The 25113-nt window shown below is 40.7% G+C and overlaps 1 protein-coding gene across 2 annotated transcripts; it reads right to left on the bottom strand.

The window, feature by feature from the left end:
• tgfbr2a (transforming growth factor beta receptor 2a) lies at positions 1-24040 on the bottom strand. Of its 2 annotated transcripts, none has more exons than XM_058047260.2 (7): positions 23911-24040; positions 19783-19924; positions 18006-18196; positions 13040-13812; positions 11523-11664; positions 2417-2541; positions 1-246 (listed from the first exon to the last, which is right to left on the bottom strand). In XM_058047260.2, the coding sequence occupies exons 3-7, from the start codon at positions 18091-18093 to the stop codon at positions 67-69; spliced, it is 1308 nt and encodes a 435-aa protein (XP_057903243.2). In that variant the 5' UTR covers positions 18094-18196; positions 19783-19924; positions 23911-24040; the 3' UTR covers positions 1-66. The 2 variants fall into 2 exon arrangements, with proteins under 2 accessions (XP_057903243.2, XP_057903239.2); XM_058047256.2 differs by lacking the exon at positions 23911-24040 and adding an exon at positions 23655-23838.
• Between the last annotated feature and the right edge of the window lie 1073 nt (positions 24041-25113).

Genomic DNA, 25113 nt, shown 5'->3' with positions numbered 1-25113 from the left:
TATTTGTTATTCTTCTGCCAACCAGAAGGGGGCAGTGTTTTTGTTTTTTTTTTTTTTTGACTGACTCTACTTCTCGTCCACCACAATGATTTCCTCTGGGATCTTTTCCTCAGAGTCGGAGCAGTCTGACAGCTTGTCCAGGTACTCCATGTCGTCAAAGCGCTCGGCAACACACTGGGCTGTCAGGCGGGCTTCTGGGTCGTGGTCCCAGCAGTCCTCTATGGAGGAACACACCATCTGGATGCCCTGTCGGGAGAATGGCGGAGCACAGGTATCGTCAGGCAATTCTATTGTATGCTAAACTGGCCCTTTTTGTTATTAAAGGGGATCTATTATGCTAGTTTTTGTACCCTTTGTATTGAGTTGTGGTCCTATAGAGCCGCTACACACAATAACCCGCACAGAAAACTTTTTAGATCTTGCAGAATCTGCACCTATTCCGGTTGTATTTCCTTGGATTTGTGCTTCCTGCTGGTTTCCACCCATCCACCCATCCATTCATTTTCTATGCCGCTTATCCTCACTAGGGTCATGGGAATATGCTGGAGCCTATCCCAGCTGTCTTCAGGCGAGAGGCAGGGTACAGCCTGGACACCCTAGACCAATCCAGACAGCTAGGATAGGCATGCCCACGACCCTAGTGAGGATAAGCGGTATTGAAAATGGATGGATGGATGGAAGGGTGAAAGTTAGGCTCGAAATGTATCTTTTCACTTTTTAGTCGGGAACGGATATTTTCCTGAAACCTACCTGTGTTCTACTGCTGATTACTAAAGAACGGGAAAAGGTAGACCAATCCAGACAGCTGGGATAGGCTCCAGCATGCCCACGACCTAAGTGAGTTAGCGGTATAGAAAATGGATGGATGGAAGGGTGAAAGTTTGGCTCGAAATATATCTTTTCATTTTTTAGTCGGGAACAGGTATTTTCCTGAAACCTACCTATGTTCTACTGCTGATTACTAAAGAACGGGAAAAGGTAGACCAATCTGGGATAGGCTCCAGCATGCCCACAACCCTAGTGAGGGTAAGCGGTATACAAAATGGATGGACGGAAGGGTGAAAGTTTGGCTCGAAATGTATCTTTTCACTTTTTAGTGGGGAACTGATATTTTCCTGAAACCTACCTATGTTCTACTGCTGATTACTAAAGAATGGGAAAAGGTAGACCAATCCAGACAGCTGGGATAGGCTCCAGCATGCCCACAACCCTAATGAGGGTAAGCGGTATAGAAAATGGATGGATGAAAGTTGGGCTCGAAATGTATCTTTTCACTTTTTAGTCGGGAACGGATATTTTCCTGAAACCTACCTATGTTCTACTGCTGATTACTAAAGAACGGGAAAAGGTAGACCAATCCAGACAGCTGGGATAGGCTCCAGCATGCCCACAACCCTAGTGAGGATAAGCGGTATAGAAAATGGATGGATCAAAGGGTGAAAGTTTGGCTCGAAATGTATCTTTTCACTTTTTAGTCGGGAACGGATATTTTCCTGAAACCCACCTATGTTCTACTGCTGATTACTAAAGAACGGTAGAAGGTAGACCAATCCAATCCAAGCGGTATAGAAAATGGATGGATGAAAGGGTGAAAGTTAGGCTCGAAATGTATCTTTTCACTTTTTAGTCGGGTACGGATATTTTCCTGAAACCTACCTATGTTCTACTGCTGATTACTAAAGAACGGTAAAAGGTAGAACTAAATCTTTTTTTTCTGATGAAAGACAGGACTCTTATCATTCTTTTGGTAGGTTCTATGTTTCTATGTTTTTTATGTTTAACTCCATATTCTGTGTGCCTTGAAAGATCAGTCAAAAGGTTGTCTTTTGGAAAATGGAGATTGAATGAGTTAATGAACTTGGGTGCAGTAGTGTAGTACCCAAAAACGTTGACTACTTTAACAGTCTGTGACAAATGAGCCCCGAGAGGAATGTAAACGAATCCTAACAATATGTCGAAGTAATATGAATCGAGACAGTTCAATATCCACACTGATGCATTCTTTTAGCCGCATCATCTGTTGCTCTGTCACATACCAACAATGCCTCCACTCTTCATCTGGCTGCTCTCAATGCGATTCCTCCCCACCCACACCAGCTGGAACCCGGCTAAACTTACAGTTGCAGTACTGTCATGTCTGAATATATCCAACAGATAGCATTATTAGGACTGTCCGCTGAAGAGATGCCAGTACATTTCCTTGGGTTTTTGTTCTCACAGTTCATGTCCGCCCAAAGTAAATCACATGACACCACCCCAAAAATCCCAGTCAGTGTATTAAAATAACATTGACGGCTAAGTTTCCAGCTATGTTTTGCGGTGGTGAAGAAAAGTTTACATCAAATTAAAGAAACTAAATATTGGCATCTGTGAATAACTTGACTTTTGGGTTTTTGGGTGTTCCCGAATCTCTTACCGTGTGGTTGATCCAGCTGTTGGGAATCTCAGGTCTTCCTCTGTCTCGGAGGACGCTGTCCTTCATGCTCTCGACACACGGGTGCTCCCTCAAGTTTCCGAAGGGAGGTTCATACTCTTTTACCTCTGCATGAACAGAGACAAGACAGAACACGTCTACAATCACGGTGCCAACACAAACATGACAGCACAACATGGAAGTAAACTAAGACACCAAGGTAAGTTGAGTTTGAGAACAGTTTTACACCAATTTTCATTTTAAATAATTACTAAACAGGCTGCACGGTGGTCGTGTGGTTAGCGTGCACACATTGAAAAAGACAGCAGGTCATTACTGAACATGGCCATAATCATCACACAGCAACTTAACACGTAACAGTTATGAACGCTAAACATGTATTTTGAACATCTGGTTTTAAAAAAGGGTTGCACGGCGGTCGAGTGGTTAGCGCGCAGACCTCACAGCTAGGAGACCCAGGTTCAATTCCACCTTCAGGCATCTCTGTGTGGAGTTTGCATGTTCTGCCCCCCATGCATGCACAGACCTCACAGCTAGAAACCGCTAGAAACAAACAGCCAAAACAAAACTCAATTGTTTTCGAGACATTGAAAAAGACAGGTCATTACTGAATGTGGCCATAATCATCACACAGCACCTTAACACATAACAGTTATGAACGCTAAACATGTATTTTGACCATCTGGTTTTAAAAAAAGGGCTGCACGGCGGACGAGTGGTTAGAGCGCAGACCTCACATCTAGGAGACCCACATTCAATTCCACCCTCTTTGCATGTTCTCCCCGTACATGCGTGGGTTATCTCCCACATTCCAAAAACATGCTAGGTTAATTGGCGACTCCAAATTGTCCATAGGTATGAATGTGAGTGTGAATGGTTGTTTGTCTATATGTGCCCTGTGATTGGCTGGCCACCAGTCCAGGGTGTACCCCGCGTCTCGACCAAAGACAGCTGGGATAGGCTCCAGCACCCCTGTGACCCTTGTGAGGATAAGTGGTAGAAAATGAATGAATATTTTTTACTTTGGAGTCATATAGGGACATGTTCGCATATTTGTATATACACCTCTGGAGTATTAAGTTGCTGTGTGAGGAATTTTAATCAACCGATATCACATTCTTATGCTGATATCGAGCCGATAATTATCAGTACCAATATTTATCGGACATCCCTAATTATTATAATTGTTTTTAATCGGCCGTGATGTATGTTAAACGCTGTTCGACGACCTCATAGCCAGGCTGCTTTCAAGGTCTGCTACTTATTAGACAGGTGGTTCTTTGCTTGATAAATGCCTTTGAGCAAAATAAAGCACTTTTAGGTACTCCATTTGTTCCTGTCAGTGATCTGGGTGCTTTCTGTGTCGCTTGTCTACTGAAGCAATGTAACTCGTAAGTTATTTATCTTGTTGACCCTTCAGGAATGTTTCCTGAGACATTTTTGTATTTATTGTTCCTCCCAACAGTGAAATGAAATATCCGCCCTTGTGCGGAGGCAGAGGAAGAGTTAGAGCCAACACTCCTACGAGAGACAAGTAAAGCTAGACTCAAGGCCTTTTTTTTCTTCCCCCCTTCAAAATGCCTGCTCTATAATTTAGTTGGTCCAGATTTAGGGCTTGGAAAGACTAAGAGGGCGTTTCACAGGCGGGCGGGGCCTTCAGGGGATAATGGTGGAGTATGAGTTAAGCATGAAGCGGTAGACAGACAAATGCCTTCAGTCCCAGGAGGGAGAAACGATGAGGGGAGGTTAGGGCAGCTGCTTTCCAGATGTCAGATCATCAACTCTTTCAGGGCTGGAGGGCCTGGTGTCGTGGTGCGTTGAGGTGTGCGGAGGGGGTCATCTTTCATTGGCTAAGGACCGGGGACAAAAGATATCTGCAAATTGTGTATTACGCGTTTTTTGTTTTTTTTTAATGCGTGTATCGGTTACAGCTGCACTGTGAGCGATTCAAATACACGCGATGTGTGTCTGTGTTAAATGACTTTTACAGCCTTTGAGGAATACAAAACAAGTGTCTCACACACCACAGACAAATGAAAGCCAGCAAATGAGGCTGGGAGTGGATTCATCCCACGCAGCCCATCTTCTCTTGTAGTGTCGCTACAGGATCTGTACTTTTCAATGCAATGAAAAGCATCGTTTTATACCAGCAAAACAAACCAAAATTGGTCTAGCAAACAAGACTTTCATCCCCGGCTATGCGGTAAAGATTTCACCTGCATGTTTTTGTTTTGGTTTACACATCTGGGCGGCCAATAACCACCTCAACCACATTGCTTTTTCGTTACTCAATATATGCTAATGGTAATGGTTTAATTTCATTTGAACATGCATCAGATTACAATTGAATGCATCACATAATCAGTTCACAGTTCCACATGTCCAAAAGGAGTAGGAAGAAGCAAAGCTTATTCAATCCTACCCCTCCATCTGGTACTTTTACAATCAGTAACTGTTACATTTGTTCACTTCCTGCTTTCCTAATATAATTTAAGTTGTTTTTTTTTATTTTTTGTTTTTTTTTGTTTTATTGTTTTAAAATTTTTACATTTTTACGACTATTTGTATTTATTTTCATTTGTACTCCAGTTTCCTCCCACATTCCAAAAACATGCTATGTTAATTGGTAATGGTAATGGTTTAATTTCATTTGAACATGCATCAGATTACAATTGAATGCATCACATAATCAGTTCACAGTTCCACATGTCCAAAAGGAGTAGGAAGAAGCAAAGCTTATTCAATCCTACCCCTCCATCTGGTACTTTTACAATCAGTAACTGTTACATTTGTTCACTTCCTGCTTTCCTAATATAATTTAAGTTGTTTTTTTTTATTTTTTGTTTTTTTTTTGTTTTATTGTTTTAAAATTTTTACATTTTTACGACTATTTGTATTTATTTTCATTTGTACTCCAGTTTCCTCCCACATTCCAAAAACATGCTATGTTAATTGGTAATGGTAATGGTTTAATTTCATTTGAACATGCATCAGATTACAATTGAACGCATCACATAATCAGTTCACAGTTCCACATGTCCAAAAGGAGTAGGAAGAAGCAAAGCTTATTAAATCCTACCCCTCCATCTGGTACTTTTACAATCAGTAACTGTTACATTTGTTCACTTCCTGCTTTCCTAATATAATTTAAGTTGTTTTTTTTATTTTTGTTTTTTTTGTATTTGTTTTTTTTTGTTTTATTGTTTTTAAATTTTTACATTTTATATTTATTTTTACTACTATTTTTATTTATTTTTATTTGTACTCCAGTTTCCTCCCACATTCCAAAAACATGCTATGTTAATTGGTAATGTAATGGTTTAATTTAATTTGAACATGCATCAGATTACAATTGAACGCATCACATAATCAGTTCACAGTTCCACATGTCCAAAAGGAGTAGGAAGAAGCAAAGCTTATTAAATCCTACCCCTCCATCTGGTACTTTTACAATCAGTAACTGTTACATTTGTTCACTTCCTGCTTTCCTAATATAATTTAAGTTTTTTTATATATATATTTTAATTTTAATACCTCTCAGACTACAGCTGTCCTATCTAGTCATACTAGGGTATTTGTTTAACTAAAGCAAAGACAACCGTAGCAATGGATGTTATGTGCTATTGGCGGGTGCAATATTAAGTGTGCTGATTTCACTGTAAGTGAAAACAACATCACGACCACATAATGTTTCCATGTTGAGATCGTTTTGATGGCGAAAGTTTTCTAAATGCAAAAAAAAAAAAAACATGCCTGTTTTTACCGGGTCATCGTTGTGTAAACATACACTTGTATGCTCAGGCTGTTTCTGAAGAGAAGGGGCGAGGGGCGGGGCAGTTGCTGTATTTGCTTAGTGGTAGTCGTTCCCCTTAGTCCTTGTACTTGCACTGCCTGGGAGTTGCTGAAGTAATACTGAAGTAAACCACAGTAGACTCACAGTAATTAGTTCCAATTGTAAACTACAGCATCATATATACTGACTGCAGTCCATGTTGATATACAGTTAGCATTAGGTAAGCAGCTATTGCTATCCACCCCCTTTGTTTTAAGAGACTAATGACCCGCCTTTTCCCTTAAAGTAATTTCCTCTTAATGTAAAAGCTTTTCCTATCTAAATAGCATTAGCAGTGAATTGTCATTAATCATTGCCCGTACCACTCCAGTAATGTTTAGTAATTATTCATTCATTCATTCATTTTCTACCGCTTATCCTCACGAGGGTCGCGGAGGGGTGCTGGAGCCTATCCTAGCTGTCTTCGGGCGACAAGCGGTGTACACCCTGGACCGGTCGCCAGCCAATCACAGGGCACATATAAACAAACAACCATTCACACTCACATTCATACCTATGGACAATTTGGAGTCGCTAATTAACCTAGCATGTTTTTGGAATGTGGGAGGAAAACCCACGCATGCATGGGGAGAACATGCAAACTCCACACAGAGATGACCGAGGGTGGACTTGAACTCGGGTCTCCTAGGTGTGAGGCCTGCGCACTAACCACTTTCTAAGCCGCATGTCCTCCAATGAACTGCTTTGCTCAGACACAATGCAGAATGGGAAACTTCCAAACTCATATTGGTACTTCTTTGTATATTTTTTAGGTACACCTTTGGAGTGTTAAGTTACTGTGTGATGAGTTTAGTATTTTTTTTGCAAGCATAAACATGGCTAAATAAACTAACAGACATAGACATGTGTATAGACATAGACATGGTGTTTTCTATAACAGACATGTTTTTGGAAACCAAACTACCAAGGGAGAACACGCAAACTCCACACAGAGATGTCAAAGTGGAGATTCAAACCCACGTCTACCCGATCTGACTGTGTGGCCAACATGCTAACATGCTAGCCAACATCGATCCAAAACCAAAACATACCCACATTCTGGGGTAATATTTACCTTAAAAAATATCGCTTTTGTGCTGTTCATGTTAGCGTTAGCGTTAGCTCACAGCAGCTAGGGTATTGGCTAGCATCAAGGAGCAAGTAGCCCCGCCTCCACAGGGAGGCTGAATGAGATGAGAGCCCACTCTCTCCGTTCATTCAAATTATAGAATCAATGCGCATAGAAAGATACAGAGTGTGAACACTCTTGTCATCCAGCCTGTGTGTCACAGAGAGACGCGAGGGTATCATATCGTTCGATTTATCGATTATTTTGACAGGCATATAAAAATGTTACATTGTTTTGAAATCGGGAGTTCTTCATACCATAGTATACCTTCAAAACGCTAACCGCTAACTATGTCTAGGTGGAACCTGTTGACGTCAGCCTCTCACAGACAAAATTGAAGCCGATGATAATGAAGGATTTTTCAACCTCCTTTTCACATTCTAATTGGTATTTTAGATCATGTACAGTATGTTTGCAGTTTTTAGGAATGAAAAGTCAAGTGGCCCAGATTTGTCCGTTAAAGTGTCGGTTCATGGCTGACTGACTGGCGCCACCAACAGACGACTATGTCGTTCTCGCCTGGCAGATCTCATATCGCACCTAAAGTGCAGGGACCGTTAGAGTGGTCGCGTGGCCGCTTGGCCATCGATGCACAGACCGCTGCTCACACATCTGTCACCCCCCCCCAACCACACACACCACAGGCAGGTGGCATCAAACCCTGGCGCTTAGCAGAGCTTCCATTGTTAAAATGATGAGCTGGGATGTGTCAGTCAATAGAGGTGGGAGTGCACACATGTTGACACATGTTCACACACGGTCTGAAGCAACGTGAGCTCTGAACGGTGACTCACTGACGTTTCTGTCTGGCTTCGTAGCTGCGGGAAATCAGGCTGGAACACAAACCTTATGTAATTCTTCAGCGAATAAAACGTCTCCACCAAAAGGAGGATGTTTTTCAGGGTCGGTCAATGAAGCAAAAGCAAATGGTCTCATTCATGAAAAATCATCTCCACCTAACTCAGTGTTTAATTAAGTGCAGATTGAAAAAGAAGGACCAGGTAGTTCTTTACTGGAGCTGATGGAGTACAGTGGATCCCTGCACATTTGAGATTCAACTATCAAGGTTTAAATTTAACAATGCATATAATAAATACGTACTACCACTATACCACTATATTTATCTGAAAAATATAAATTAGTAATTACAATATTTATTGTATTTTATTACAACTATACTATATAATTCTAATATATATAGTATACAAAACGGTGGTGAGATCAGCCACTTTGTTTGGTCTAGTGACTGTGCCACTGAGGAAACGACAGGAAGCAGAACTGGAGGTAGCAGAGATGAGGATGCTGAGGTTCTCATTGGGAGTGACCAGGATGGATAGGATCAGGAACGAGTACATCAGAGTGATATTCCACGTGAGAGGCCTTGGAGATAAAGTTAGAGAGGCCAGACTGAGATGGTTGGGACATGTCAGAGATGAGGATGCTGAGGTTCTCATTGGGAGTGACCAGGATGGATAGGATCAGGAACGGGACATTACATGTTAGAAGCCTTGGAGATAAAGTTAGAGAGGCCAGACTGAGATGTTTGGGACATGTCAGAGATGAGGATGCTGAGGTTCTCATTGGGAGTGACCAGGATGGATAGGATCAGGAACGAGTACATAAGAGGGGCATTCCAAGTTAGAGGCCTTGGAGATTAAGTTAATGAGGCCAGACTGAGATGGTTGGGACATGTCAGAGATGAAGATGCTGAGGTTCTCATTGGGAGTGACCAGGATGGATAGGATCAGGAAGGTGACATTACATGTCAGAGGCCTTGGAGATAAGGTTAGAGAGGCCAGACTGAAATGTTTGGGACATGTCAGAGATGAGGATGCTGACGATCTCATTGGGAGTGACCAGGATGGATAGGATCAGGAATTTACAAAATTTAAAAGTGTTGAATCTAAAAATGTAAGAACAATAATTAAATGTTTACTTCCTGTATAGGTGTAATGGTCCCAATACTAAACACTTATAGCTTCTGCTTTCCATCTCCCTCTCCCTGACTTCCGTCTTATCCTCCCAGTCAGACCATGTTGGCGTGAGTACAGCTTTCCAAGTGTTTCCATGCAGCGGGAGAGTCATGAACTGCTGCATCACCTGCCTGGAGTAGGAAGTACTCGAGAGACAGACAGAGGGCAACAATACATGGCAAAAATATAAAAATGAGCTGCAGAGAATAACACAGAAATCCCAGGCAGCAAGAACATTTAGTGTTTGGATGGGAAGAGGATGTGTCAAGTGAGTGAGTGTAAAAGCCAAACTAGTACGCTATTGTGGATATTTTCAAAATATCCACTAGTGAGATCTGGTCAGGCACTGCCAACAAGCACAGAGCCATTGTATCCGCATCGGAAAAGAAGACATCTATACTTGTTTCTTGACAGAGAAACCAGAGCTGGGAACGTGTTCATGCAAAACAGGAAATGGTGTGTGTCATTTTCAAAGTGTCGCCGCAGGCCGTACACATGTGCCAAGGAAGGAAAAACAAGTGGGACTACTGTTGGCCGCTTGGCCTCTCAAATATATTTCAAGGACCCCCCCCCTAAGGTGGAGTGTGTTGGGAGGGGGGAAAAAACAGGAAAAAGCCAAAGGAGACAATTCCATGCCCAAAGCCAGCCTTCAATCAACTGCATTGACACAATAGCGACAAGAGCAGGCACGGCAACAAATTGGCCCATCGAGACATTTAAGAGGAAGTGAAAACAAACGTCTGAGTGCCGATATGAAATAGCGCTCCGTGGTTTGCCCCTCAGATAATCTCCCATTTCTATTATTTGCACATATCCTGACCTTGTTTTTGCCACAGGATGACAGAAGTATGGGCACACGATCAGACATAAGACAGATTCTTGAGACTCCCACAAGTTTGACACGAGGGTTTGGTTCTCACAGTGACATAATTAGCGATGTTCCCTATATGCTACGGTCTCAAACTTGCGGCTTTTTTTTTAGGGCACACTAACTTCAATCTGCAAACACAAAAATAATAATATAGGTAAGGATACAAACACAGATCGATGTTCCTTCTCGGGAGAAATCATTAATTCATTCATTTTCCTCACGAGGGTTGCGGAGGGTGCTGGAGCCTATTCCAGCAAACAACCATTCACACTCTCATTCATAACTATGGACAATTTGGAGTCGCCAATTAACCTAGCATGTTTTTGGAATGTGGGAGGAAACCGGAGTACATGCACGGGGAGAACATGCAAACTCCACACAGAGATGGCCATGGGTGGAATTGAACCCGAGTCTCCTAGCTGTGTGGCCTGCGCACTAACCACTTTCTACGCCGCATGTCCTCCAATGAATTGCTTTGCTCAGACACAATGCAGAATGGGAAACTTCGAAACTCATATTGGTACTTCTTTGTATATTTTTAGGTACACCTTTGGAGTGTTAAGTTACTGTGTGATGAGTTCAGTGGTTTTTGCAAGCATAAACATGGCTAAATAAACTAATAGACATAGACATGTTGTTTTCTATAATAGACATGTTTGTGGAATGTGGGAGGAAACCGGAGTACCACGCATGCACAGGGAGATCATGTAAACTCCACACAGAGATGGCCGAGGGTGGAATTGAACCCCCGTCTCCTAGTTGTGAGGTCAGTGCGCTAACCACTCGACCGCCGTGCAGCCATTTTTTAAAACCAGTTGTTCCAAATACATGTTTAGAGTAAATAACTGTTACGTGTTAAGTTGCTGTGTGAAGATTATGGCCACGTTCAGTAATGACCTCCTGTCTTTTTCGATGTCTCGTCAATTGAGTTTTGTTTGGGCTGTTTGTTTCTACCTGTGAGGTCTGTGCGCTAACCACTCGACCGCCGTGCAGCCCTTTTTTAAAACCAGTTGTTCAAAATACATGTTTAGAGTTAATAACTGTTACGTGTTAAGTTGCTGTGTGATGATTATGGCCATGTTCAGTAATGACCTGGCTTTTTCGATGTGTCGTCAATTGAGTTTTGTTTTGGCTACATCTTGCCCATATAAAAAGTTGCTTTTAGCAAGCTGAAGTGCCTCTGACCATCTCTTGGGAAACTCAAGAGTATGACGTCTTCTATTGATTGCCTTTACTCAGCATAAACTGAAAGGCTAACACTGCTACCTCCAAAAGAATCTTACCTCCAATAGCACTACACCTGGAGATGATCTCCCATAGTACGAGCGCCATAGAGTACACGTCGGCTTGTTTGAAGGACTCGATGTTTTCCAGGTTGATCCTGGACTCCAAGACCTCTGGTGCCATGTACCTGGCAGTTCCCACCTGAAGACCAACACATTATTTCAGTGTTACACAACATAATTCTGATGGAACTTTTAAGAAATCATTAAAAAACAAAAACGACCAATTAAAGTGCATTAGCGGCTAATATAGTGTAGCCTGGTAGATTGTGTAGGAAACAACCGAAGATATGAACTACAGTGGAACCTTTTGGATGAAAAGTATTGATAAAAATAATTATCAGCAAAAGCTTGCACCTAAAAACCTAGTCCAGGGAATCAAGTGCCCCAAAAAAAAAAAGCATTCACACGTTGGTGACTCTCTACGAAGAATGGATCGTGGTTCTTTTTGAGTTGGGGCACTATAGACAGATTCCATCCTGGAATATTTATATTAGGGGTGTGTATCGGCAAGAATCAGGCGATACGATACGTATCACAATACGATATATCACGATACTGTTAACAAGGCGATGTTTTTTTTTGTTTTTCTTGTAGTTAAAAGATTATTTCCTGAAAAAACTGAATTACATCAGCAATATGCACTTACTAAACACATTTTTATTCGATTAGAACAGTATGTTATGCTGTATTCCTCTGTAAAAACTTAAAGTGTAGCATTTGGATCAATAAATCTTTAACATCCAGCTTTAAATTTACAAAAAAAAAAACATGAAAAATTAAATTATGTCTCAAGATCCTGCTCAAATGTTCACATTCTATTAGCTGTGAAAAAATACAGTATACAGTCCCTGGCTTATCCACTATCAGAAGAGTATTTTTGTAACTAACAGTAAAAAGTCCTTGAAATAACAATTACTTAACAAAATAGTGATATCAATTTGAAAAACAAAATACCTGCAATATCACAGTACTACTTTTGTAGCATACGTACAAAAGGACCTTGGCATTGCTTGCTAGCGGCAGGTCCTCATGGTGTCTCGCTAAGTGGACTCGCAGATTTGTCGTGTTTCCCGAATACTTTATTCGAGCATGACGCATTTTACAAACGGCATGGCAAATTTTGTCGATTTCTGCACACAACTTACTTTGTGTAGAAATCCAAAATGTGTCCACGCGTCAGCATTCCGCCATGTTGAACTGTGTTTATGTGTGAGGACGTTGAATGAAACCTAATTGACTACGTAAGCGCTGCTAGCTAATGATCGGAGGTTTAAATTAAAATCAGAAATGAACCTTTGCTGTGTCTGCACTTGAATAAATACCATATACAGTCTATGATAAATGCTAAAAAAAATATCCATATCCTACTTTTTAATATCGATACAGTATCGTGGAATGAAGTATTGCGATATATCACCGAAACAATATTTTCTTACACCTCTAATTTATATATATATATGTGTGTGTCTGCATGGTTTATTCATTCAAAATCTGATTGATTGAGAAAAGCTTACCTGTCCACTGTTTGCTAGCTCATCCACAGATAGAGTGTTGTCCAGACGGAGCGCGAGTCCAAAGTCGCACAGGCAGCAGGTCAGGTCACTCTTCACGAGTATATTGGAGCTCTTAATATCCCTGTGTGCAATCGGCACCTTGTATCGTCCACATGAGGTGTGGTCACTGTGAAGATGTGCCAGTCCACTGGCCAGCGATCCTCCCAGTAACCACAGGTCATGCCAGCTGACAACGTGGTGGGTCAAGTACTCTTGGAGGTTCCCTCTAGGCTGGTAGGCTGTGATCAGCCAATACTGTCTCTGTATTTTCCTCTCCTCTGCTGTGAGGAAGTGGAGAACGTTTTCATGTCTCAAGTCGGCATCCGAGAAAATGTCTTTCTCGTTCTTCCATGAGGCGTACTCCTCGTATGAAAAAATCTTCACGGCGACAGTTTCAAAGCCCTGCTCGTCACTGACCGAGGATCCCTGCTTCAGTTTGGCTTTGTAAACTTCCGCAAAACGACCTTTTCCCACTTGGATATCCAGCTCAATTGGCAACAGCTCGGTATTGTGGTTGAGGTTGTTGGCGTGCGTGGAGCTGCTGTCCGAACCTTCGTCGTCCACCATGATGGCGTGAGCGTCACTAAAGTCCAGAGGGGGCCCTTTCTTGCGTTTAGCGTTAGCTCTGCGCTGACGGTAAACTCGATAACAGTAGAAGGAAGTAATGACCAGAATCGCCATGACCAGAAGTGGAACCAGACTCACCAAGATGACAGCAACTTGGGAATCCATGTCTGGAAAAAATACGTAGAAGACAAACCCAACGAGCAAATGAGTGGGAAATTATTTTGCTGATTGCAAATCAGATGTGGCCATAATCATCACACAGCAACTTAACACACAACAGTTATTAACTCTAAACATGTAATTTGAACAACTGGTTAAAAAAGGGCTGCACGGCGGTCTAGTGGTTAGCGCCCAGACCTCACAGCTAGGAGATCAGGGTTCAATTCCACCCTCGGTGTGTGGAGTTTGCATGTTCTCCCTGTGCATGCGTTTGTTTTCTCCGGGTACTCCTCCCACATTCCAAAAACATGCTAGGTTAATTGGCGACTCCAAATTGTCCATAGGTATGAATGTGAGTGTGAATGGTTGTTTGTCTTTATGTGCCCTGTGATTGGCTGGGCGAGGGTGGAATTGAACCCTGGTCTCCTAGCTGTGAGGTCTGCGCGCTAAACACTCGACTACCGTGCAACCCTTTTTTAAAACCAGATGTTCAAAATACATGTTTAGCGTTCATAACTGTTACGTGTTAAGTTGCTGTGGGATGATTATGGACATCTTTTTCGATGTCTCGAAAACAATTGAGTTTTGTTTTGGCTGTTTGTTTCTAGCGGTTTCTGGCTGTGAGGTCCACCACTCGACCGCCATGCCGCCCCAATCGGGAAATTGGAAACACCAAAGTTAAACAGCCTCCTGGAATAGCTTTAGTCTAGTGTAGTATGAGAACTAGTAGATTTGAGTTTACAGTCCAAGAATATGCAAACAAAACAACATTATCCTCTCATTGACAGGATCAAAATAATACAAAAAGCATTTTTGCGAGGACCGAGGACAAACCCGACCCTTCCCTGAGGAATGTCTGGTGTCTCAGAGAGCGAAAGTTAAAGTCTGTCCGACCACAGAGTCAAAGTGCTCCAAACCATGACCCAGTCAACCACATATTGTATCTACTTTTAAATTTGGGAGGTGTTGTGTCTGGGAGCTTAGCTATGCTTTTAACAAGAAAATGAACCTATTGCTGTGTTTACGGCACGGATACTGAATTTGCAGACTTATTCCAACAATAAAATACTAATTGTTTCCTTGTCTAAGGCTTCTTCCATGACATTATACGGTCAAAACTGGGTTTTCGTTAAAGCTTTTAGCTTAAATTATGTCTGGTACAGTATTGCATATAAACTATTCTAGTTTGCTCGGTACTGTTGGTTTCAAATCAAACCAAGGAAGCAGAACTTCGAAGGAAGCATTGCAGCAAGGAGCAAACGCTGTGTAAATAAGAGGAGGAGGAAGTACCGGGGAGGGCATCTCACTGCCTGCCTAGGCAAGCTCTCGACTTCACTCTTTTTTTTTTTTTCTGAACAGGAAACCACATGTCTGAAATCTTCAACATGGCTCCAGACAGTTTGTTTGGATTTTCGCAGAGCGAGAAGTTATTCCTTACAACAAACTTGTTACTGTACCTCACAAAGACAGCTCACATCTTATACTTTGGCACATTGAAGGTTGTGTCAAAATAATCAATTTCCTGTTCAAATAAATGTTGATCATCTGGAGTGTTTGACCAGGAGGTTTGAGCAATGTTACAATGTTTATTAGTTATTAGGATGGGATCACTAAGCTGGAGCCTATCCCAGCTGTCTTCGAGCGAGAGGTGGGGTACATCCTGGACTGGTCCAGCCAATCACAGGGCACATATAGACAAACAACCATTCACACTCACATTCATACCTATGGACAATTTGGGGTCGCTAATTAACCTAGCATGTTTTTGGAATGTGGGAGGAAACCGGAGTACCCGGAGAAAACCCACGCATGCACAGGGAGAACATGCAAACTCCACACAGAGATGGCTGAAGGTGGAATTGAACTCGGGTCTCCTAGCTGTGAGGCCTGCGGACTAACCATATTCTATGCCGCATGTCCTCCAATGAACTGCTTTGCTCAGACACAATGCAAAATGGGATACTTCAAAACTCATATTGGTACTTCATTGTATATTTTTAGGTACACCTTTGGAGTGTTAAGTTACTGTGTGATGAGTTTAGTGTTTTTTTTGCAAGCATAAACATGGCTAAATAAACTAATAGACATAAACAAGTCTATAGACTTAGACATGTTTTCTATAATAGACATGTTTTTGGAATGTGGGAGGAAACCGGAGTACCCGGAGAAAACCCACTCATGCACAGGGAGAACATGCAAACTCCACACAGATGTGTAGCGCCCATGTTTGAATATTAAAAAAATTAGCCCCCGCCACCTGTTTCATGGATCATCATAAAATTTGGTGAAGACGTCAGTCATGACACGACGCATGGAAAGGTTTTAAGAACCCATATTCCAAAACAAACAGGAAGCCAGCAATATTGGTTTCAGTCATCCATTTTAGGCAAAAAAAAAAAAAACATGGGTTGCATTTTGACGAAATTTTGACTAAATGAACTCAAATCAAAATCACAGACACTAGTCAGATGAGCGACATAACCGACATATGTGGCGACAGAAAATGACATAAACATTGCAATGTACATTAGCCTCCACCTGACCGATGAAGTTAAGTTGCCAATCATATTCGGTAGCATTGTATTGTATTTCTATACCATCTCTTGCAACACTGTCTTACCGGTACTGAGACACGGGACAAGAAGTGCAGACATTCCCCGTGGTGAGCGCATTTCCCTGACGCGGTATGTGATGTACAGGTGCTTTCAATTTAGCTCTGTGCAGCGAGCCAAGCTTAGGCGCTGTAACTCTCTGTTATTATTGCCTTGGATGCTACAGTCAAAACACATCTGATTCCGTCTTGTTACTGCAAATAAAGCTGTTCAAATCGTGTATCTGGAGGACATGTGTAATCTGTATTGCATTGTGGCCAACATGACGACATGAACTGAGATTGTAATAATGATAACGACATAATAATGGGTTATTAATAGGAAAAAGTCCTCCATCATGTTGTGTTGACACACTATTGCTGTACTACTTTTCGACTGGCAATATAAACTATATGGACGACTGTGTTCTTGTACTTAGTAGTAATGGTAATGTTTTTTTCATTTGAACATGCATCAGATTACAATTGAATGCATCCCAAAATCAGTTCACAGTTCCACATGTCCAAAAGGAGTAGGAAGAAGCAAAGCTTATTAAATCCTACCCCTCCATCTGGTACTTTTACAATCAGTAACTGTTAAATTATATTAGGAAAGCAGGAAGTGAACAAATGTAACAGATGTAACAGATGTAAAATTAAAATTAAAATTAAAATTAAAATTAAAATTAAAATTAAAATTAAAATTAAAATTAAAATTAAAATTAAAATTAAAATTAAAATTAAAATTAAAATTAAAATTAAAATTAAAATTAAAATTAAAATAACTTTTTACAAAAACTACATTAGGAAAGCAGGAAGTGAACAAATGTAACAGCTAAAATAAAATGACATTTTAAAAAAAACTTACATTTGTTCACTTCCTGCTTTCCTAGTATAATTTAAGGTTTTTTTTTCATTTTTTTATTAAAAAAAATCATTACAATCCTAACCATTCTTCACAGACACTGAGTAATGTTTGGCCATATACTGTATTATGCAGACATATTTCTGACAATGTGTATTTTTCTACACATAAGTGCTTTGTACAGTACAGCAAGAACATTTTAGAACACAGCAGTTCCCACATCACTAGCACTAAATAGTGAAATTGTAGCTTTAGAATAGTATATCTGTATAATTAAAGACAATGTTTGGTTTGAAAACTCACCCAAATTGCTGTTGCTGTGGTTCCAACACACTTACATCCTAACATTCCTGACGATTTAAAAAAAAAGGGGTCCAATATGGTCTGTTGCATGCAAAAAACAACAACAAATTCTAACGATGGACCTTAATAACATCAACAAACTTGCATATAGTGTCTCTATGAGGATATGAAAATGTTATGTTTTTCGTTGAACTGTTTTCTTGGGACACCAATGATCTGCTTTGGAATTTCTGCACCATTTCACAGTGGTTTTTGTTCATTTTGATGAAGTTTCTGTTATTTGGGTGCTGCAAAATAAGCCAATCTTATACGCCTCAGCTCTCAAAATATACACTTCCACTTTTTAAAAAAGTTTACTTCCGTTTTTTTGTGTCTATTGCCCTCAATGATTATTCTGTAAATTAAGTGGTCCTGATTCTTAAAAAAAATATGTGTGAACTTACAGGAGTTAAATATGATATCGAGGTTGCACTCATCCTCGGAGCAGGAGCAGATGAAAAAGGATGAGCCCATTCCTTTTCTTTCCTTCATCTCACACTTGCTATTGTTGTAGTCCTCCAGGACCAGGCCGTACAGCTTGTCAGCTGGGTTGTGGCAGACAGTGTCAAATGTGACATTGTCGTCCTTCTTCCTCCTTGGAAAAAAAAAAAAATCAGCATCAGCATCATTCACTGAGATCACATTGGTTTGGAATTACATATATGCAGATGGAAGTAGTGCGTGATATCATACTGTGATGCGGCCAGCCAACCCTTTACTGTATGTCCCCAACTATAAGTTGCTACAGTCTAAAGAAAAATGCATTAAAAAATTGAAAACGTAAAAAATGGAACAAATCAACTGTAATTTGACTGTAATAAAAGAAAAAAACAAGCAAGCAATAAGCCAGTTACTGGTCAGCAAGTTCACCGAACTCCCAATCTCATTCCACATCAGTAGCTACGTTTACATGAGGAGTTTTTCTCTTTCCGAATGACCTTTCCGAAAGCAATGGTATACATGGAAAGGAATATTCCAATCCAGTTACTGGTCAGCAAGTTCACCGAACTCCCAATCTCATTCCACATCAGTTCCAATGTTTACATGAGGAGTTTTTCTCTTTCTGAATGGAATCTTTCCGAATGACCTTTCCGAAAGCAATGGTATACATGGAAAGGAATATTCCATTCGCGTGTCTACATGCGGCGCTATAATCAACCAGAATAGTCAATGGGGCATGCGCAGGCGTAAACACCAACATCACGTGATACCGACTTCCTCCAGTTTTTCTTTCACTTGTTGGAATAACTCCGTATTCATAATATTCATTCATTCATAAATTTTCTAACGCTTATCCTCACAAGAGAATAAACTCATAATATTATGGGTAGCATATTAAAAAAAAAATAAATAATTATATATATATATATATGATTTTTTTTATGATTTTGGAAAAATATTTTTTTTATTGAAATATGCTACTCCTTATAATATCCTCATAGTATTGCCAGTTTTTCTTTCGTCCAGTCTTGAAATTTAGTTTTATTAAAAAAAAAAAAAATTCCGCAGCAGTCCAGTGCAGATTACTCGCCTCCATTTTTTTTTAATGGAAGAACGTCTGGAGCTGCGTGTTACGTCATATCTCAGCATTCGCTGAAAGAACGCTACCCGGGAACAGGAAAAGATAAAGTTCAATCTTGCTAATATTTTAATAATTAAGCTCGGCACATGTTTTATATAGATATGTATTTTCTTTTTTTTGAATAAAACTGGACTTGTGAATGGCGTATAGAAGGGTTTAGATTCTGTTCCACAGATGGCGCTAATGCACACGAAAGCTGCTTGCCAACCGCCAATAAACAACAGAAGAAGAAAAACACCACGAAGAAGAACGCAGTCTGACAACTTTCCGTTTGAAGCGGGTACAAGATACCTCAATCGGATTGGGGAAAGGAATATTCCACCCCTGGGAATCCCATTATATATTCATTCGGATTGGCACTTTTTTTTCGGAATGATGTGTATACAAAGGTTACATTCTTTCCCGTTTGAGCAAATAACCCGAACGGAATTGGAATATTTGGGTCCATGTATACGTGGCGACTGAATCCATGGTCAGTCGAAAATTAGCAGAATGTGAGAAAAAACATCTAAAAATCAAAAATGTACACGTTTTACAGGAAGCAGGTCTTTATTAGTCTCCCGACTAATAAAACAAACTAAATCAAAATGGACCCTTACCAAATAGCGACGCACACGTCGTCATCATGGGGGCAAATGGAAGTGATGTCACACTCCACCTTGCAGCTTCCGCGGCCGCTGCAGCTGGTTGGTTGGACGTCACAAAACTTGCAGAGGCGCCTTATCTTTATGATACTGGCGTCTGGGGGGGGGGGGGGGGGGGGCAAAGAGAAACAGGAAGTGAGTCATAAGAACAGTTTAACTATAAACTTTGCAAGGGTTTGTGTTTACACAGCAGCTTGCAGAGGTAGAATGCTCTTTTACTGCAATTAGCTAACAGCTAGCTTAGCTTGACTTGCCAGGTCACAAAACAAAAACATGACACATAACATAAACTACTGCTATACAAGTATTGAAACAATTATGCGCTAACAAACAAACATGAAAATTAAATCGAATTATGCCCGCAAGACATGCTGGGTAGTCTATCAGCAACCCCCATTTATGGAAGCCTGCACATGTGCTGAGTACCATGTGACCAAAAAGTGGCAGAATTTTGACTTTTTAATTTTACAATTTCAACTTTGTATCCCCGCAGACCTCACAGCTAGGAGACCAGGGTTCAATTCCACCCTCGGCCATCTCTGTGTGGAGTTTGCATGTTCTCCCCGTGCATGCGTGGGTTTTCTCCGGGTACTCCGGTTTCCTCCCACATTCCAAAAACATGCTAGGTTAATTAGCGACTCGAAATTGTCCATAGGTATGAATGTGAGTGTGAATGGTTGTTTGTCTATATGTGCCCTGTGATTGGCTGGCGACCAGTCCAGGGTGTACCCCGCCTCTGGCCCGAAGACAGCTGGGATAGGCTCCAGCACCCCCCATGACCCTCGTGAGGAAAAATGCAGTAGAAAATGAATGAATGAATGAACTTTGTATCTCCGCAGACCTCACAGCTAGGAGACCAGGGTTCAATTCCACCCTCGGCCATCTCTGTGTGGAGTTTGCATGTTCTCCCCGTGCATGCGTGGGTTTTCTCCGGGTACTCCGGTTTTCCTCCCACATTCCAAAAACATGCATCAGTCAGAGTCCTATTATTCTTGCAACATCATCTCTTAAGGCAAGTAGATGCAAGCAGACCTCCTTACAGTGTCTGCTGTGAAGAAGCTCAGTGTCAATTTGGACGTGCCTGACTTGACGGGCCGGGGCCGGGAGAGGGGGGGGGTGAGAAGGTGGTTTGCATGCACGTATACTCAAGACCACAAAAGGCCTCTTTGTCAGTCTGCAGGGCGGGGTCAAGCTTGCGGCTTGCTGTTACACAAATACCGCAGAACCTGCAGAGAGCAGCTGTACATGCATGGTATCTTCTTCCTGCAAGGTCTCTCTGAGACAGATGCAGACAGTTGCTTACTGGAGGGTTCGGAATTCCTGTACAATGCATTTCTTATGTATTGTATAGATATTTTATCTTTATTTTAGCTTATATATACACATTTTTGTAAAGCAACACATACTTATGACTGACCCGCCTCTCGCCCGAAGACAGCTGGGATAGGCTCCAGCACCCCTGAGACCCTCGTGAGGATAAGCGGTAGAAAATGAATGAATGAATGTAATGTTTTACCCTGACCAAGAACTATAGAAACAACCAAGACTTACAAGGGGTTGGTTTCATGTTGTACTTTACAACACACACAGTTACCTAGCATGCCTTGTGGGCACTTCATTAAAAGCATTAAAAGATTTAATATCCCAATAATAGTAGTAGTCGGTATATGTGTACATTACTGCACTTGTTGCATTATTGCACAGCTTACGGTAGACTCAGCTGTGTCGTCAAGCTAGTTGTTAGCTATCGCTAACAGTAATTAAGCTGCACGGACTACACTGTCAAAATGTACGCTAGGTATGCACTTACTTAGTGTACTTATTGAAGTGCACTGATGGATGTGCCGGATTTGAGACCATTCAAACCTGCAATAAAACCTAGTGTCCAAGTCTGGTGCTTGTGTGTCCTGTCATCTCTGTATATTATTTCCCGTGTATACCACTAATTCAAAAGAGCTTCTCCTCTAATTTTGGATCAACATTTGCAAAAAAAAAAATTACTGTTGTAATGTTTTATCCCGACCAAGAACTATAAAAACAACCAAGACTTACAAGGGGTTGGTTTCATGTTGTACTTTACAACACACACAGTTACCTAGCATGCCTTGTGGGCACTTCATAAGTATTAAAAAATGTAATATCCCTATAATAATAGTAGTCGGTATATGTGTACATTACTGCACTTACAGTAGACTCACCAACCCCTTTGTATGTCAAGCTAGTTGTTAGCTAACACTTGCAATAAAAAAGCATATCCAGTAATTAAGCTGCACGGACTACACTGTCCAAATATACGCTAGGTATGCACTTAGCGTACTTATTGAAGTGCACTGATGGATGTGCCGGATTTGAGACTATTCAAACCTGCAATAAAACCTAGTGACCAAGTCTGGTGCTTGTGTGTCCTGTCATCTCTGTATATCATTTCCTGTGTATACCACTAACAAGAACTACACAAACAACCAAGACTTACGGGGGTTGGTTTCATGTCGTACTTTACAACACACGCAGTTACCTAGCATGCCTTGTGGGCACTTCATAAGCATAAAAAAAATTAATATCCCCATAATAGTAGTAGTAGGCATATGTATGTATGTTTGAGGTGCGTCGTCAAGCTAGTTGTTAGCTATCATTTGCAATAAAAAAAAAACATAAACAGTAATTAAGCTACATGGACTACACTGTCAAAATGCACGTAGTGTACTTATTGAAGTGCACTGATGGATGTGCTGGATTTGAGACCATTCAAACCTGCAATAAAACCTAGTGACCAAGTCTGGTGCTTGTGTGTCCTGTCATCTCTGTATATTATTTCCTGCGTATACCACTAACAAGAACTATACAAACAACCAAGACTTACGGGGGTTGGTTTCATGTCGTACTTTACAACACACGCAGTTACCTAGCATGCCTTGTGGGCACTTCATAAGCATAAAAAAAATTAATATCCCCATAATAGTAGTATTCCTCCCATATTCCAAAAAACATGCTAGGTTAATTGGAGACTCCAAATTGTCCATAGGTATGAATGTGAGTGTGAATGGTTGTTTGTCTATATGTGCCCTGTGATTGGCTGGCGACCAGTCCATGGTGTACCCCGCCTCTTGCCCGAAGACAGCTGGGATAGGCTCCAGCACCCCTCGCGACCCTCGTGAGGAAAAGCGGTAGAAAATGAATGAATGAATAATAGTAGTAGTCAGCATATGTATGTTTGAGCTGCGTCGTCAAGCTAGTCGTTAGCTATCATTTGCAATAAAAAAAACTGCATGGACTACACTGTCAAAATGCACGTAGTGTACTTATTGAAGTGATGGACGTGCCGGATTTGAGACACTAAAGGAAAGGGGGGGTATCCATGCCTGAGTACTCATGTTAGGCAATTATACAATTAGTGCAAGCCCCTCTGGAGGAGAGTGTCACTGAAAGCCAGCGGGGTGGCTTTTGGAATGGAAACGATTGAAGGGTAGTAATTGTCACCCTGGGGCTGCGTCTAATTGTTGGGAGAAAAGGGGAGGATTAGGAACTGCTGGGAATGAGAGTGAGATAGATGAAGGCATAACTTTGTTGGGTGGGTGTGAGGGGGGGCTTAAACCTGTTAGCTATGTAGTCAGCACACCAAAGATGGACACATCTTTGTTAAGATCCGCCCCTGGAGTTAATGTATCGTTCACATAGTTATTGTCTGACGTCTTGAGTGCATTACCAAACACCTGTATTTAAAAAGTTTGTTGTAAAATAAAAAAATAACTGTAACACCATAAAAATCTCAGTGTATTAACTTGTTTGAAAAGTTTTTTTTTTGTAGTAGTAGTAAAAGTACGACTCACCCGCTCGCTCCAACACAATACTACCACAAAGTATCGCTCCACACCAGAAAGCGGAAAAGCGAAGTAGCTCCATGAAAGAGGCCGACAATACAACCTTCTCTTTCTCATGAATCAACCCAAAACCTTGTCGGGGGAGGGTGGGGGGAGATTTTTAATATCCAGACTCCAGCGAACTTTCTTCGCCCCGCTTCGTTCTGCAGCTGCCCTGAGAGAGTAAACACACCGAGTGGGACGTACGTGCAGTTATATGACTCACTGGATGACTTTCATGAAACAGGAAATCTTCAGAGGGGTTGGACTCTTTTTTTTTTTTTCTTTCTTTCTTCCTCCTCCTCGTCGTCATGCTCATGTGGTTCCCAAAAGTACTCCAGTCTATCATTAGAGAGCCAGACTTCACAAATAACTGGGGGGGGCTACACCTACTGGAACTTCCAAAAGGTATCTAAAAAAAAAAAAAAAAAGAGTCGTTCATTTATCTGGAGTGGACATAATACAGCACGAGGATAAACGGCATAGAAAACGAACGGATCGACATTAAAGTGTCCACAAATTTGTGGGTTTATGGTTAAAAAATAAATAAAAATTAAAAAAATACATATATATATATATATATATATATATATTAATTTAATGTGTCAAAAACTGTAGCCAAATATGTGAATGAATATCAATATTACCCAATTCTCTTTATACTCTTTAAGAATTCATAAACAGTTACAGTATAGGAAACCTGTTTACGGACTTCGACATACAGTTTTTAACATTAGAGCCCTCTTGTCATGAAATAACACCCCTACACCCCTATGAATTCCTAAAGAGTATAAAGAGAATTGGGTAATATTGATATTCATTCACATATTTGGCTACACTCTTTGTCTTATGTTACAATTAAAAGTAAAAATCCCTTTTTGATATCCCCTGTTGCAATAAAGCTACTCCATCCACTAAAATAATCAATAAAATGTGAATCAAATTACAAGTAAAAATCCCTTTTTGGTACTTCCTGTTGCAATAAAGCTACTTGATCCACTAAAATAATCAATAAAATGTGAATCAAATTACAAGTAAAAATCCCTTTTTGGTACTTCCTGTTGCAATAAAGCTACTTGATCCACTAAAATAATCAAAAAAATGTGAAGATCTTATATGTAAAAATCCCTCTTTGAGTGGAAATAATACAGCACGAGGATAAACGGCATAGAAAACAGATGGATGGACATTAAAGTGTCCACAAATTTGTGGGTTTATGGTTAAAAAAAAATATATATATATATAAATGTAATGGGTCAAAGAGTGTAGCCAAATATGTGAATGAATATCAATATTACCCAATTCTCTTTATACTCTTTAAGAATTCATAAATAGTTACAACATAGAAAATCTGTTTACGGACTTCTAAATACAGTTTTTAACATTAGAGCCCTCTTGTCATGAAATAACACCCCTATAGTAAATATAG

This window comes from Doryrhamphus excisus, linkage group LG7 (genome assembly GCF_037039965.1).
Source record: "Doryrhamphus excisus strain RoL-2023G ecotype Guam linkage group LG7, RoL_Dexc_Guam_v1.1, whole genome shotgun sequence".
NCBI lineage: Eukaryota > Metazoa > Chordata > Actinopteri > Syngnathiformes > Syngnathidae > Doryrhamphus > Doryrhamphus excisus.
The sequence above is the reverse complement of the archived record's forward strand: the minus strand, read 5'-3'. Positions and strand labels throughout refer to the sequence as shown.

Excerpts from the sequence above, each read along its gene's own strand:
- tgfbr2a (XM_058047256.2), bottom strand. The coding sequence starts at position 23,727 with ATGGAGCTACTTCGCTTTTCCGCTTTCTGGTGTGGAGCGATACTTTGT. Across the intron at positions 11,665-13,039 it reads AGCTAGCAAACAGTGGACAG|GTGGGAACTGCCAGGTACAT; the intron begins GTAAGCTTTTCT and ends GTTGGTCTTCAG. Across the intron at positions 2,542-11,522 it reads CAGGTGTAGTGCTATTGGAG|AGGTAAAAGAGTATGAACCT; the intron begins GTAAGATTCTTT and ends CTGTTCATGCAG.